The sequence below is a fragment of the Coregonus lavaretus genome (genome assembly GCF_964263955.1).
Source record: "Coregonus lavaretus genome assembly, chromosome: 6".
In the NCBI taxonomy this organism is placed as follows: Eukaryota; Metazoa; Chordata; class Actinopteri; order Salmoniformes; family Salmonidae; genus Coregonus; species Coregonus lavaretus.
Genome location: NC_139993.1, coordinates 33,962,748 through 33,976,937, shown reverse-complemented (window position 1 = coordinate 33,976,937; position 14,190 = coordinate 33,962,748). Strand labels below are relative to the sequence as shown.

The window sequence follows — 14,190 nt, the reverse complement described above, 5'->3', positions numbered from 1 at the left end:
CAGCATCAGTCTTGTGACCATGTTATACTTCTAGCGTCTAAATCTCAGAAGTTCCCTTAACGGGTAATACTCTACAGTCATGTTCATAAGTTTTGAGAATGACACAAATACTAATTTTCACAGTCTGCCTCAGTTTGGATGATGGCAATTTGCATATACTCCAGAATGTCATGAAGAGTGATCAGATGAAAATGAACTTAATCCCCCAAAAAACATTTCCACTGCATTTCAGCCCTGCCACAAAAGGACCAGCTGCCATCATGTCAGTGATTCTCTCGTTAACACAGGTTAGAGTGTTAACAAGGACAAGGCTGGAGATCACTCTGTCATGCTGATTGAGTTACAATAACAGACTGGAAGCTTTAAAAGGAGGGTGGTGCTTCATTGTTAACTATGGTTACCTGCAGGGAAACACGTGCCGTCATCATTGCTTTGCACAAAAAGGGCTTCACAGGCAAGGATATTGCTGCACCTAAATCAACCATTTATCGGATCATCAAGAACTTCAAGGAGAGAGGTTCAATTGTTGTGAAGAAGGCGTCAGGGCGCCCAAGAAAGTCCAGCAAGCGCCAGGACGGTCTCCTAAAGTTGATTCAGCTGCGGGATCGGGGCACCACCAGTGCAGAGCTTGCTCAGGAATGGCAGCAGGCAGGTGTGAGTGCATCTGCACATACAGTGAGGCGAATACTTTTGGAGGATGGCCTGGTGTCAATAAGGGCAGCAAAGAAGCCACTTCTCTCCAGGAAAAACATCAGGGACTGACTGATATTCTGCAAAAGGTACAGGGATTGGAGTGCTGAGGACTGGGGTAAAGTCATTTTCTCTGATGAATCCCCTTTCCGATTGTTTGGGGCATCCGGAAAACACGTTGTCCGGAGAAGACAAGGTGAGGGCTACCATCAGTCCTGTGTCATGCCAACAGTAAAGCATCCTGAGACCATTCATGTGTGGGGTTGCTTCTCAGCCAAGGGAGTGGGCTCACTCACAATTTTGCCTAAGAACACACCATGAATAAAGAATGGTACCAACACATCCTCCGAGAGCAACTTCTCCCAACCATCCAAGAACAGTTTGGTGACGAACAATGCCTTTTCCAGCATGATGGAGCACCTTGCCATAAGGCAAAAGTGATAACTAAGTGGCTCGGGGAACAAAACATCGACATTTTGGGTCCATGACCAGGAAACTCCCCAGACCTTAATCCCATTGAGAACTTGTGGTCTCAAGAGGCGGGTGGACAAACTCCAAGCATTGATTATGCAAGAATGGGCTGCCATCAGTCAGGATGTGGCCCAGAAGTTAATTGACAGCATGCCAGGGCAGATTTAAGAGTTCTTGAAAAAGAAGGGTCAACACTGCAAATATTGACTCTTTGCATAAACTAAATGTAATTGTCAATAAAAGCCTTTGACACGTATGGAATGCTTGTAATTATACTTCAGTATACCATAGTAACATCTGACAGAAATATCTAATAACACTGAAGCAGCGAACTTTGAAGACCAATACTTGTGTCATGCTCAACTTTTGACCATGACTGTACTGTTTAAGACAACCGGGCTCTTTGGCACTTCACTACAAATGAGTGCCACTGGGTGATAATCAAGCATGTCACCATATAGGTATTTGGCAGTGGCATTAGTAAGGTAGTTGAAACATTTGGGGACATCTGACGGGTAACTGAAATAAAATAAAAACGGGTGCCAGCTGATCAGCGCAGGCACCTTCCGCTTATTTGTGCAAAACAAATATGCAAACGCAACTTGTCACTCCGTGCAAAAATAAAAAAACAAGTACTATAGAATATATAAATTAGAAGCCCAGTAATTTAAAACAATTGTCTGTTCACAGTGGAAGGTCTGGCTATTTCTCCAAGATTCTCTTCTGGGCGAAATAAAGCAGGAACTGCGGAAAGTGTTTCTAATCTCACTTTTGCTCCTGCACATCAGGCTCATTACTGTTGTCCTCGCTGTTACTCACACGGGGGCTGAGGTGGGTCTCTTCAATATGTGAGGTGATGTCATCTGATGCATCCAGCATAATCAGAAGCAACAGTATCCTTCAACACAGAAACAACAATTAATAACTGGCTAGCTACGATCTGAAGAACGTTAATCTGGCTAAGCAAGAAATTACTGAGCTTGTGTGAGTAAATCATTATGGAATAGAGTGGAGAAGCCATTTGGTTATAATAGCAACATGTGATAGCAGCTAAATCTACTTTGCTCAATGAAATTCAGTTCAAATACCTTGGGGGTCAGGAGGTTAGAAATGGTCTCCCTCGTGTGAGGCTCTAAAGTGTAGTCTGACAGTTATTTTTGTACAACAGCTTCCCGAAGAGGGAAGTTTGTGAGTTCAGAGAGTCCCGTCTTTTCTTTCTGAGTTATTTATCTTAAAGTAATGTTTGTAAACTTATGGTATTGGGGAAACGTTTGCTAACTAGTTAGCTTGCTAATGTTGGATAAATATACAGCAAACTTGACCTCGAGCCTGTCGCTGCAGTGTCCAAACTTTCACCCATCTTGTACGGTTTCGAGTTTTTTTTTTTAACAACCGCTTCTTCTTTTCTTTGTCATTCAGCATATTGACCAGAGCCGAAAGCGCCAGTGATACAGTACTTGTGCATAACTTATTTTTAAAGGAGCCAAATATTCTTATAACTAACCCTGTGTCCGAGCCATAGTTGGCGCTACTGCTAGCTCCTGGTCTGGATTTTTGTTGTTAAAAAGATCAATATATTTTTAATCATGATGCATGAATCTACCTATTTGACAAAGTTGTTGCATTCTAACCGAAATATTTATTTTTCGCTTAAGGCAAAAATGTCGAATCTTCCACATGTACGTCAGAAGGTCATCAGCGGAAAAGGTCACAGGCAATGCAACCAAGATGGCGGCCTCCTTGTGTCAGTGTTACCAGGTTAGTTATCATTAAAACATATTTTTCCACGTTGTCTTTTAACCAGAAATAATTCAGGTTACTTATTATTGAAAATAGCGATGGAATGCCTATATACTCAAACCGTCTTCTCCACTGCAATACGGTTTAACGCCGAATCAGACTAACTTAGCAGCAAGACTTAACTGAATGGAATCTCGTGTCATGTCAGTGTTTGGCTCTTGATTCATAACCGTATAAAATGTGTACCAAGCAATAGTTTGTTGCTATCTGTATGCACATTTCGAATATGCGTCATTTACACTTTTGCACACGTATTACATTTTTGCAATCGTAATCTCTGAGGTGGCAATATCAATTGTCTTGGGCACTTAAATTGTAGGTCTAACAAAACTTATCAGCCAATCATAATGTGGCCAGAACAAAATTTGAGTATTTCTAATTGTGCATTTCTTTCTCCAGCTGTGTGTCAGAAGAAGTTTGTTTGTGTCCAGTCCTTCATATTTTTTCCTACACAACAGACCTCATGTATACAGGATATGTGCGCCCCTCACAAGTTCTTCACAGGTAACCGTGAATGTTCTGCTTGTGATAATCATGCTAATCATTAATTGCATACTAGTAGACAATTTGAATTGTACCCTGCTTCCCTTCAGTTTAACAGTTGAGTTCTTATTTTTAACATTCAAAGTGCTTAGATCGCAGCCTGTCTGTAAATCCCATTTCTGTTTTAGCCAACTTGTCCTTGTCCAACAATGTAGCGTTGTTGAATGCAGAAGTAGTCAGATAACCACAATTCTTTGATTCCTATGCAGAAATACATTACATGACCATAAGTATGTGGACACCTGCTTGTCATACATCACATTCCAAAATCATGGGCATTAATATGGAGTTGGTCCCCCCCCCATTGCTGCTATAACAGCCTCCACTCTTATGGGAAGGCTTTCCACTAGATGTTGGAAAATTACTGCGAGGACTTGCTTACATTCAGCCACAAGAGCATTAGTGAGGTCGGGCACTGATGTTGGGCGATTTGGCCTGGCTTGCAGTCGGCGTTCCAATTCATCCCAAAGGTGTTCGATGGGGTTGAGGTCAGGGCTCTGTGCAGGCCAGTCAAGTTCTGTTGCCACAAAGATTGAAGCACAGAATAGTCTAGAATGTCATTGTATTCTGTACCGTTAAGATTTCCCTTCACTGGAACTAAGGGACCTAGCCCGAACCATGAAAAACAGCCCCAGACAATTATTCCTCCTCCACTAAACTTTACAGTTGGCACTATGCATTGGGGCAGGTAGCATTCTCCTGGCATCCGCCAAACCCAGATTTGTCCGTCAGACTGCCAGATGGTGATGCGTGATTCATCACTCCAGAGAACGTGTTTCCACTGCTCCAGAGTCCAATGTCGGCGAGCATTACACCACTCCAGCCGAAGCTTGGCATTGTGCATGGTGGTCTTAGGCTTGTGTGCGGCTGCTCGGCCATGGAAACCCATTTCATGAAGCTCCCGACGAACAGTTATTGTGCTAACGTTGCTTCCAGAGGCAGTTTGGAACTCAGTGAGTGTTGCAACCGAGGACAGATTATTTATATGCGCTTCAGCAGTCCTGTTCTGTGCGCTTGTGTGGCCTACCACTTCGCGGCTGAGCCGTTGTTGCTCCTAGACGTTTCCGCTTCACAATAACAGCACTTATAGTTGACCAGGGAAGGAATTTGACGAACTGACTTGTTGGAAAGATGGCATCCTATGACGGTGCCACGTTGAAAGTCACTGAGCTCTTCAGTAAGGCTTTTCTACTGCCAATGCTTGTCTATGGGGATTGCATGGCTGTGTGCTTGATTGTATACACCTGTCAGCAACGGGTGTGGCTGAAATAGCTGAATCCACTATTTTGAAGTCGTGTCCACATATTTTTGTGTATGTTCCGCTTTCTTCAACTCATACAATGCCCATATCTTGCTCTAGGTACGGTATGCATCAGACAGGGGAGGTGGCCGAAAAGGCTTCTTTGGGGGGTTCTTGGACAACCTCAAGCAGGAGCTCAGCAAGAACAAGGAAATGAAGGAGAACATCAAGAAGTTTCGCGAGGAGGCCAAAAAGTTGGAGGAATCAGAAGCTCTGAAGCAAGCTCGGAGGAAATATGTGAGTGCTCCAATCCATTGAACAGCTCTATTCATTCATCTTTGGGTGGGCATTTGTGGCCCAGCAAATTAATATTGATGCGCATGTCAAATGTTGTTTCATTGTCACATTGAACAAAGGATGTTGTTAGGCAGGTTGGATTCAATAATTACTTGATTTCTTTCCTTCACTATTTTACTTTCTTCCTTAGCAAACCATAGAGTCTGAAACTGTGAAGACGTCTGAAGTTCTGAAGAAGAAGTTAGGGACCTTCTCAGAGACTGTGAAAGAGGTACATGGATTGCTGTAGTCACACGAGTTCCGTCATCAAGGCTGATGAGTATGGTAAATGTAGAGCTGCATGTTGTCAATTAAATGGCAACATTGACATGAATTACATGCAGTGCCTTCGGAAAGTATTCAGACCCCTTTACTTTTCCCACATTTTATTACGTTAGCCTTATTCTAAAATTGATTAAATACATTTTGTTACTCATCAATCTACACCAATAGCTCATAATGACAAAGCGAAAACAGGTTTTTACAAATGTTTGCTAATTTAAAAAACTAAACCGTGATTCCTTATTTACATAAGTATTCAGACCCTTTGCTATGAGACTCGAAATTGAGCTCAGTTGCATCCTGTTTCCATTGATCATACTTGAGATGTTTCTGCAACTTGACCGGAGTCCACCTGTGGTAAATTCAATTGATTGGACATGATTTGGAAAGGCACACACCTGTCTATATAAGGTCCCACAGTTAACAGTGCATGTCAGCGCAAAAACCAAGCCATGATGTTGAAGGGATTGTCCATAGATCTCCGAGACAGGATTGTGTGGAGGCACAGATCTGGGGAAGGGTAAAAAATTAATAATAATCTGCAGAATTGAAGGTCCCCACGAACAAAGTGGCCTCCATCATTCTTAAATGGATTAAGTTTGGAAATCTTCCTAGAGCTGGCCGCCCGGCCAAACTGAGCAATCAGGGGAGAAGGGCCTTGGTCAGGGAGGTGACCAAGAATCCGATGGTCACTCTGACAGAGCTCCAGAGTTCCTCTGTGGAGGTGGGAGAACCTTCCAGAAGGACAACCATCTCTGCAGCAGCAGGGACTGAGAGACTAGTCAGGATCGAGGTAAAGATTAACGGAGCAAAGTACAGAGAGATCGTTGATGAAAACCTGCTCCAGAGCGCTCAGGACTTCAGACTTGGGTGACGGTTCACCTTCCAACAGGACAACGACCCTAAGCACACAGCCAAGTCAACGCAGGAGTGGCCTGCGGAACAAGTCTCTGAATGTCCTTGAGTGGCCCAGCCAGAGCTAGGACTTGAACCTGATCGAACATCTCTGGAGAGACCTGAAAATAGCTGTGCATCAACACTCCCCATCCAACCTGACAGAGCTTGAGAGGATCTGCAGAGAAGAATGGGAGAAACTCCCCAAATACAGGTGTGCCAAGCTTGTAGCGTCATACCCAAGAAGACTCTAGGCTGTAATCGCTGCCAAAGGTGCTTCAACAAAGTACTGAGTAAAGGGTCTGAATACTTATGTAAATGTGATATTTCAGTTTTTGCTAAAATGTCTAAAAACCTGTTTTTGCTTTGTCATTATGGGGTATTGTGTATAAATGAGGGGGGGGGAAACGATTTAATCAATTTTAGAATAAGGCTGGAAAAAGTCAAGGGGTCTGAATACTTCCCGAATGCACTGTATGTATGCCTTCGTCATGTCAGCAGAAAGTGTGTGAGTGTCTCAGACAAAGTTCATGTGTCTGTTTTATTTGTTTTTAGGGTCTGGAAGAGGTCAGTCGTACAGATATAGGGAGGAAGATCAAGGAGGGAGTGGAGGAAGCAGCAAAGACAGCCAAGACGTCTGCAGAGTCTGTGTCCAAGAGTGGCGAGAAACTGGGAAAGACTGGTGCCTTCAGGGCAATATCTCAGGTGAGAATGGATGGGTTCTCCCAAGGTCCAAAAAGGACCAATTCAGCACTTCAAAGTCAAATACCGGGTTCGGTCATGTTCACTGCATTATAGCAATCACTGGCTCCATTTGTTGTCACTGCATAGACCAAGCAAGTCAAATGATCAGGAGGGAATGTACAGAACCAACCCATTGCTTAGGGAGCTCATCACAACAGCCCATACATTTCCCCTAAAGCCTGCTGTATGTGCACACACAGGGTATAGAGAGTGTGAAGAAGGAGATTGATGACCTTAATCAGAGTGGGCCCTACCGGGCCCCCAAGAGACTACGGAAGAGGAGTGACTTTTCGTCTAAGGCTGCAGAAAATGAGAACAAGGTCTTCGAGGCCAATGAGTACGTGCTGGCAGTCTCCCACTCTCATTCTGTTTCGGTAGAGCTCTAGATTTGTATTTGAGTCAATATCACACCATGTTTTTCAGTGCCCAAATTGCACATGCGGGTATAATTTGGATGCACAGCCAGGGTGAAAGTCAGTTCTAGTCTAGATAAGTGTGTGTAGTGGCATGGCCGTGAGCACTGAGCAGTGATCTGTTTTCTAGGGAGGCCATGGGGGTGGTGCTGCACAAGGACTCCAAATGGTACGCACAGTGGAAGGACTTCAAGGACAACAATATGGTTTTTAACAGTAAGGACAGCCTGTCTCTATCAGTTTGTTAATCTTTCTGATGTCTGCGGTAGTCATTGCAGTCTAAGTATCACCCTTCCGAATCATAATGTAGGAGGATGATATGTTATTTATATGATGAAGACAGAGCGATTCCTCTAAAATATTACATTATTGCTACATCAAAGAATGGTAAGAATGTCTGCTGCTGTAAAACGTTTGTCCAGTAGATGGGGCTAAGTGCAAGTGTATAACAATCAGTGGCTTAGTGCTGTGAATCAGGCTCTGTGGAAACCATGCCCATATACAGTGGCTTGTTGCTCTGCGGGGCGTGGTGCGTTTGTTATCTTTACCAAGTGTCCTTTACGTTTGACTTTACCTTGAACATGAACTTTTGTCCATTTCCAAATTCAAACTGTCGTCATGGTTGGCAGTCAAATGTTCCGGTCTCCAAAATCATAAAGTCTTGAGGGTGCACATTGTAAGGGATCCAAACCTAGTGTAGATGGGGCTCCCTCTGCTAGCTGATTGACTGCTGTATCAGCCTGGTGAACAGTGTCCTGCTCCTATTAAAACCTTTGTGCTAATGGTCCCCCACTAACGAGCAGCAGGTAATGGGAGCCCAGGCACTTCCTAGGCGTCGGGTAGGAGAGGCTGGGGAGCAGTGTCTTTTTACTAGGTGCCTTGAAAACAACTGTTCCTGTTGTTGGTTTTCACCGTAGCCTTATACAGGGAGCAAGCAATTAAGCATTACCTAAGGAAACTGCACCGACTATAAATCATGTTTCTGAATTGTGAAAAGGAACTATGATATACAGGAAGGACATTGTACAAAGTCAATAGAAATAAATTGTATCAAGTTTCTTATTGTCACATCACAATTTACATTTTTAGTCATTTAGCAGACGCTCTTATCCAGAGCGACTTACATTTAGTGAGTGCATACATTTTTCATACTGGCCCCCCCCCGTTGGAATCTAACTCACAACCCTGGCGTTGCAAACGCCATGCTCTACCAACTGAGCTACACAGGGCCTACTTGCCTGACACTGTAAATACATAATGGAATCCAATCTGGGTATGTTTGTACTGCATGTGTTATCAGAGAATGTGCCAGCGAAGTACAGTAAGTAATCAATCACACAGCAGAGCGATACTGTACAACGACCCACAGCTCAGTCCCAGTGTTTGATCCATATGATACAACTCAATGCCCTGACCTTGGGGAAACGCTACTTATGCTGAGTCCAAAAAAACTCTTCCCCCAGCCTGTTACTCTTTGTTTGACGTTGATACACTGCAATTACATGAGATCACTCACACTGCACTCCCCATTTGCACTCTCTTCCAAGGGTTCTTCGAAATGAAGATGAAGTATGATGAAAGCGAGAATGCCCTCGTCAGAGCGTCTCGTGCCGTCACTGATAAAATGACCGACCTCCTAGGTAACCTACTAACTTCTCCATGCCACCAACCCTAACCCCAATCACATGTTTTTGGTAGGTGGGCTCTGTCTTTGTTCTTGTCTAAAGTTGTGTGTGCATGTCTGGTCAGGTGGGCTCTTCTCCAAGACAGAGATGTCTGAGGTGCTGACAGAGATTCTGAAGGTGGACCCGTCGTTCGACAAAGATGTGTTCCTCAAGCAGTGTGAATTTGACATCATACCAAACGTCCTGGAGGTAAAGAAATATCTTTCCTCCCCTAACATTTGTGTGGTACAGATTGTGTTGAAGGCATACAGTAGGAAAACTGGTTTTCTTTTTGAGCTGAAGACACTTGGAAATAAAACCTTCCATGTAACACTGAGTTGTATGTCACTGCAGTTAATAGACACTAGACAAATTATTCGGTCTGCGATCTTCAACATTAGTTGAAACAGTCTGTCTCACTTAAATCTGATGAATATCCAGACAAATTGTAAAATCAATGGAGCACTTCTTTCTCCACTGTCCAGATACATTTTATTGCTCTTTTTGTCTATATCTGCAGTGCCTCATGAGGTGTGGATATCACACTAGTCTGACCTCTCTGGTTGCTTTACCTCTCTCTGTCTCTTTCTGTCTGCAGGCCATGATCCGAGGGGAGCTGGAGGTTCTGAAGGACTGGTGTTATGAAGCGGTAAGCACTCTTTTATTGACCAGTTTATTATCGACTATTCATTTGTACACCGACTGAAGATAAATTGATTATTTGTGAAGCACTGTAAATGTAGACCTGCAATAGTGGTGCTGAGATGTTCTGTATTTTTTTTCCTGCCCTTGCTGTTCTTAGCCCACACCTCTCTGTCTTATGTGTAGACTTACAGCCAGCTGGCCCACCCTATTCAACAGGCCAAGGCTATGGGCCTGCACTTCCACTCTAAGATCCTGGACATAGACAACATTGATGTGAGTTACCCTTTACAACAGTCTCTTCCTAATATTTGTTTGTGGGATTTGCTTTTCTAATAGTCTTTAATTGTGTGTGTGTGTGTGTGTGTGTGTGTGTGTGTGTGTGTGTGTGTGTGTGTGTGTGTTCAGCTGGCCATGGGGAAGATGATGGAGCAGGGCCCGGTGCTGATCATCACCTTCCAGGCCCAGCTGGTCATGGTGATCCGCAACACTAAAGGAGACGTCATAGAGGGAGACCCTGTGAGTAGAATACACTCTCCATCTCTACTCTGGAAATGAGGATCATTTGTAAAAGTATTAAAACAGGGCTCTGTTTGTCTCTGAGCTTGGCTAGTCAGATATGGCAATGTTTCAGACCTGGGGTGCATCTCTTATAGTCTAAAGTGGCTTCCTTCCCTTGTCTTTCAAAGGAGCGAAAGAGAGGAAGCCAGACTAGACTACTGAGACCCTGCTGACTGTCAGCCAGGCTCCACATGAAAGCCTCCTGAGCTGTAAATCTGTCTGATAGGCCAGTGAGGGCACCTCAGGGAGGCTTTGGATTGGGGGAGGGGGAGGGCTGGGCATAATGGGAGCCGCAGGAAACTGGCATGCACCCCCTCAGTCTACCGCAAGGCACTGCCAGGGGATTTATGGAGGCTGGGCTTTTATTTGTTCTATTGTTGATGATGCAACTTTTGTTCCCCCTTGTCTCTCACTGAGAGAATAGGCTGGAAAGGCTAGCAGGGAGGGTTGTACAATTTGGACACCTGTTCAAAAGCATTGAAAGTGACTTAATTTTTGCAACTTGCCATTACCTTTGTCTGTTTGGCCCACAGGACAAGGTGCTGAGGATGATGTACGTGTGGGCCCTGTGTCGAGACCAAGAGGAGCTGAACCCCTATGCAGCCTGGAGACTCCTGGACATCTCTGCCTCCAGCACTGAACAGATCCTCTGAGGCCAACACACACACACACACACACACACAGGGCTGGAAGACCAAGGTGAAGAGGGGAGGCAGGCTGGACGGGGCATGGAATTACCACAGGGACATGAACAAGCAGTGCTGACACTTTCGGCAACCCAGCTAACCCCTCCACCACCATGGCTTTGGGTGGCCCACTGTGGACTGCCTCTTCTGGTTGCCCCTCATGGACCGGACTGGTAGTGTTCACAGACCAGGATAGAGGAAACCCAGACTGGATAGACATGTGTTCCCACTGGGTGACTCTAGGGGCAGTAGTCCACTCAAAGCAGTCGCCCTGTCCTCCTGTCTGTCACACCATGGTCAGATAAGTTGATACTTGTCCTCCTCCTCTCCCAGAAATAATGTTCACTGGAGGATGTGAAGGGTGTCTTTTAATGCTTCTCTGTTGATCCCTTCCCAGTTTGGGGAGGACATCTTGGATGCCATGTGGTCCACCAGTGCCCTAGACACACATTTGTATGATAGCCCAGTCTAATTATTGAATTGAGAAAGTCTATATTTATTATGAAAAAATCTAATAAAAATGACACCAGGTTCACCTCTTCAGACATTTTGTTTGAGGAGTTTTGTTGTACCCATTTGCTGTAAAATGTTTAGGCTTGCCTTAAATAAACTTGGAGATATCTGCCAATATTTTTGACGGCAAACTGTTTATTATTAAAACCTCAACGAAGTGGGTCTTCAATGTATGGCCATGAGATTTTCTTTATTTTAGAGGACACAAATCCTAAAAGATTTTCTGTTGCTGCAAGTGTTAACAGTATTGTTTTAGTATCACTAATTAGCATTGAGCGTCTGCGAACTTGAAGTGATATGGCACACAGATTTGGAATTCTATTGTTTTTTAGAAGGCCTCCAGACAACGCCATGCTGCTAAACAGTCCTAACACAATGGTGCCACACAGGGGGTGACATAGGTTTATGTACACGTGGATCCTCCACTGTTCTGACAACTCATTGGATTGTGATTTGCTGCTATTTAGCTTTTATCCCCCCAGAGATCAGTGAATGTCATGCTTGAGTTTCTGTTTTTATATCAAGCACGCTTGGCAGAGAGAGAAGGCGCCACTTACTGGTGATTTTTTATGGTTGTAGTTTCTCACTACGTCATGGCCAATATGAGTCAACTTAATAAACATTTCTGAATTCCAACCATGTTATATTTGTTTTTAATGCCAGACTTGTTGTTTTGGTTTATGTAACTTATTGAACTTCAGCCCATGAGTGTCATAACATGTAGATGGCTGCCATTTTGAAATGCGTGTAAAGCTTCCCAACTGAGGATGTGCACACTTTTGATTCTCTGACCGAATAACAGAATATATTTCAAAACAGTTCAGAGAGATAATATTCTCTATAGACTCCCTGTAAGCCAGTGTCCTTACTTGTCCTTTCCTGCAGGTGAAAGTCTCACTGACTGTAGAGCACGCTGCAATACATGGAAAGGGGGCCTTATCATGACTGATGTCACCCATTACCCCTGTGAGGGCGGCCAGCACAGCTAGTGGAATGCAGAGCAGCGGGGCCTGCTGAGGACAGTGGGTGGATGTGGATGCTACCAGCTCTGATGCACACGGATTGATTACCCAGGCCTTAGGAAACCTGATGAACAAGCCCACCTCCTGCCTATTGATTCATACATGGCAGTAAGTAGCCAACCTATTCCAGGGCTGTCTGCGACGATGGATCCCCCTAGCTGGTGAGCTACACAATATTTGCATGACCCAACGCGGAATGCCTGGATACAGCCCTTAGCCGTGGTATATTGGTCATATACCATAACCCCCTGAGTTGCCTTATTGCTATTATAAACTGGTTACCAAAGTTATTAGACCAGTAAAAAATACATGTTTTGTCATACCCGTGGTATACGGGCTGTCAGCCAATCAGCATTCAGGGCTTGAACCACCCAGTTTATAAATATACACAGGGCATTCGGAAAGTATTCAGACCCCTTGACTTTTTCTACATTTTGTTGCGTTACAGCCTTATTCTAAAATTGATTAAATAATTGTTTTTCCTAGTCAATCTACACACAATATCCCATAATGACAAAGCGAAAACAGGTTTTTAAACATTTGTGCAACTGGATTAAAAACAGAAATACCTTATTTACATAAGTATTCAGACCCTTTGCGATGAGACTCGAAGTTGAGCTCAGGTGCATCCTGTTTCCATTGATCATCCTTGAGATGTTTCTACAACTAGATTGGAGTCCACCTGTGGTAAATTCAATTGATTGGACATGATTAGGAAAGGTACCACAGTTGACAGTGCATGTCAGAGCAAAAACCAAGCCACACGGTCGAAGGAATTGTAAGTAGAGCTCCTAGACAGGATTGTGTTGAGGCACAGATCTGGGGAAGGATACCAAAACAGCCATGCAATCTCCATAGACAAACTTTGGCAGTAGAATGGCCTTACTGAAGACCTCAGTGACTTTCAACGTGGCACTGTCAAAGGTTGCCACCTTTCCAACAAGTCAGTTTGTAAAATCTCTGCCCTGCTAGAGCTGCCCCGGTCAACTGTAAGTGCTGTTATTGTGAAGTGGAAACATCTAGGAGCAACAACAGCAAAGTGGTAGGCCACACAAGCTCACAGAACAGGACTGCCGAGTGCTGAAGCGCGTAATGCGTAAAAATCGTCTGTCCTCGGTTGCAACCCTCACTATCGAGTTCCAAACTGCCTCTGGAAGCAACGTCAGCACAATAACTGTTCGTCGGGAGCTTCATGAAACGGGTTTCCATGGCCAAGTAGCTGCACACAAGCCTAAGATCACCATGCGCAATGCCAAGTATCGGCTGGAGGGATGTAAAGCTCACCGCCATTGGACTTTGGAGCAGTGGAAAAACGTTCTCTGGAGTGATGAATCATGCTTCACCATCTGGCAGTCTGACGGACTAATCTGGGTTTGGCGGATGCCAGGAGAACACTACCTGCCCCAATGCATAGTGCCAACTGTTAAGTTTGGTGGAGGAGGAATAATGGTATGGTGCTGTTTTTCATGGTTCAGGCTAGGCCCCTTAGTTCCAGTGAAGGGGAATCTTAACGCTACAGCATACAATGACATTCTAGACGATTCTGTGCTTCCAACTTTGTGGCAACTGTTTGAGGAAGGCCCTTTTCTGTTTCAGCATGACAATGCCCCTGTGCACAAAGCGAGGTCCATACAGAAATGATTCGTCGAGATCAGTGTGGAAGAACTTGACTGGCCTGCAAGTTGGCTG

General features: G+C 44.4%; 1 protein-coding gene across 2 annotated transcripts; it reads left to right on the top strand.

The window, feature by feature from the left end:
- Positions 1 to 2,115: 2,115 nt before the first annotated feature.
- LOC311130430 (mitochondrial import inner membrane translocase subunit TIM44-like) lies at positions 2,116 to 12,113 on the top strand. 2 transcript variants are annotated; one of them, XM_084163152.1, is made up of 14 exons: positions 2,116 to 2,145; positions 2,817 to 2,919; positions 3,361 to 3,465; positions 4,865 to 5,041; positions 5,232 to 5,312; positions 6,812 to 6,961; positions 7,201 to 7,337; positions 7,544 to 7,629; positions 8,961 to 9,053; positions 9,163 to 9,287; positions 9,676 to 9,726; positions 9,906 to 9,995; positions 10,128 to 10,238; positions 10,814 to 12,113. In XM_084163152.1, exons 2-14 carry the CDS (start codon positions 2,839 to 2,841, stop codon positions 10,931 to 10,933), a joined length of 1,407 nt encoding a protein of 468 aa, XP_084019278.1. In that variant the 5' UTR covers positions 2,116 to 2,145; positions 2,817 to 2,838; the 3' UTR covers positions 10,934 to 12,113. The 2 variants fall into 2 exon arrangements, with proteins under 2 accessions (XP_084019278.1, XP_084019279.1); XM_084163153.1 differs by lacking the exon at positions 10,814 to 12,113 and having other exon boundaries at positions 9,880 to 9,995; positions 10,128 to 10,216.
- The last annotated feature ends 2,077 nt before the right edge of the window (positions 12,114 to 14,190 follow it).

Bases quoted from the DNA above. Each gene is read 5' to 3' on its own strand.
- LOC311130430 (XM_084163152.1), top strand. From the start codon at position 2,839: ATGTACGTCAGAAGGTCATCAGCGGAAAAGGTCACAGGCAATGCAACC. The intron at 5,042-5,231 runs GTGAGTGCTCCA...TTTCTTCCTTAG, and splicing joins AGCAAGCTCGGAGGAAATAT to CAAACCATAGAGTCTGAAAC. The intron at 10,239-10,813 runs GTGAGTAGAATA...TTTGGCCCACAG, and splicing joins ACGTCATAGAGGGAGACCCT to GACAAGGTGCTGAGGATGAT.